The sequence below is a fragment of the Bison bison genome, unplaced genomic scaffold (assembly GCF_000754665.1).
Source record: "Bison bison bison isolate TAMUID 2011002044 unplaced genomic scaffold, Bison_UMD1.0 scf7180017846150, whole genome shotgun sequence".
Taxonomy (NCBI): Eukaryota; Metazoa; Chordata; class Mammalia; order Artiodactyla; family Bovidae; genus Bison; species Bison bison.
The window spans coordinates 5,220-6,081 of record NW_011476723.1 but is presented as its reverse complement, the minus strand read 5'-3'; the positions used below and the strand labels follow the sequence as shown (position 1 = coordinate 6,081).

The 862-nt window shown below is 69.0% G+C and overlaps 1 protein-coding gene across 1 annotated transcript in view; it reads left to right on the top strand.

Moving 5' to 3' along the window:
- Positions 1-4: 4 nt before the first annotated feature.
- LOC104987677 (caspase recruitment domain-containing protein 9-like) overlaps positions 5-862 on the top strand; it is a gene marked incomplete at its 5' end in the record, with an annotated part of 5,841 nt that continues 4,983 nt past the window's right edge. The window contains 2 exons of the mRNA XM_010838721.1: positions 5-44; positions 578-860. Of these exons, the coding sequence (XP_010837023.1) occupies positions 5-44; positions 578-860 (323 nt within the window). The remainder of the gene's footprint in view (positions 45-577; positions 861-862) is intronic.

Sequence of the window (862 nt, the reverse complement as noted above, 5' to 3'; positions counted from 1 at the left end):
AGTCACGGGCAAGGAGCCCACCCGCGTCTTCTCCGTGATCATCGGTGAGCGGTGGGTGCAGGCCTGGGGGCCCGAGGGGCAGGGGAACCTGGTCCCCTGATGCGTAAACCGCCGGTGAAAGGAAAGGAGTGAGCCTCATGTGGGGGCTGCCAGCTTCCGGCCCTGTGTGGGCGTCCCTCCCATCCCGCCGGCCTGAGCTCGTGGAGGGGCAGAGGCTGCAGGAAAGGGAGCCCGAGCCCCAGGGTGGGGCCTGTGGGAGGGGGGAGGCACAGGCTGATGCTTGGCCCAGAGCCCCTTCTACCCAGAAGGCCCTCTGACCTCGCCGAAGCCCTGCCCGAGAAGCCAGCAGGGTCACGTCCTCCCACCTCTCAACCAAGACAGAATTAGAGAGGGATGGACGCCCAGACCCCAGGCTGTCCTGCCCTGGTGGGGTCGGCGGGGTGGGTGGAAACAGGGCCCGGAGGTGAGTCCGCGCCTCAGTTTATCCCCCGGGCGGGGAGCTGACCCCTTGGCCAAGCCGCCCCGGAGCCACTCGGTCCTCGAGTGGGGGCGCCATCTGATCCCGCCCGCTCTGCAGACGCCTCTGGCGAGTCAGGCCTGACGCAGCTGCTAATGAGCGAGGTGATGAAGCTGCAGAGGAAGGTGCAGGAGCTGACGGCGCTGCTGGGCTCCAGAGACGACCTCGCCGAGGAGCTGCGTGTGAAGGACAGCCTGCTGCGCAAGCTCCAGGAGCGTGTGCAGCGGCTCAAGGAGGCCTGCGAGGCGGGCAGCCGCGAGCTCCAGCGCTGCAAGGACGAGAACTACGACCTGGCCCTGCGCCTGGCCCGCCAGAGCGAGGAGCGCGACGCGGCCCTCACGGGGC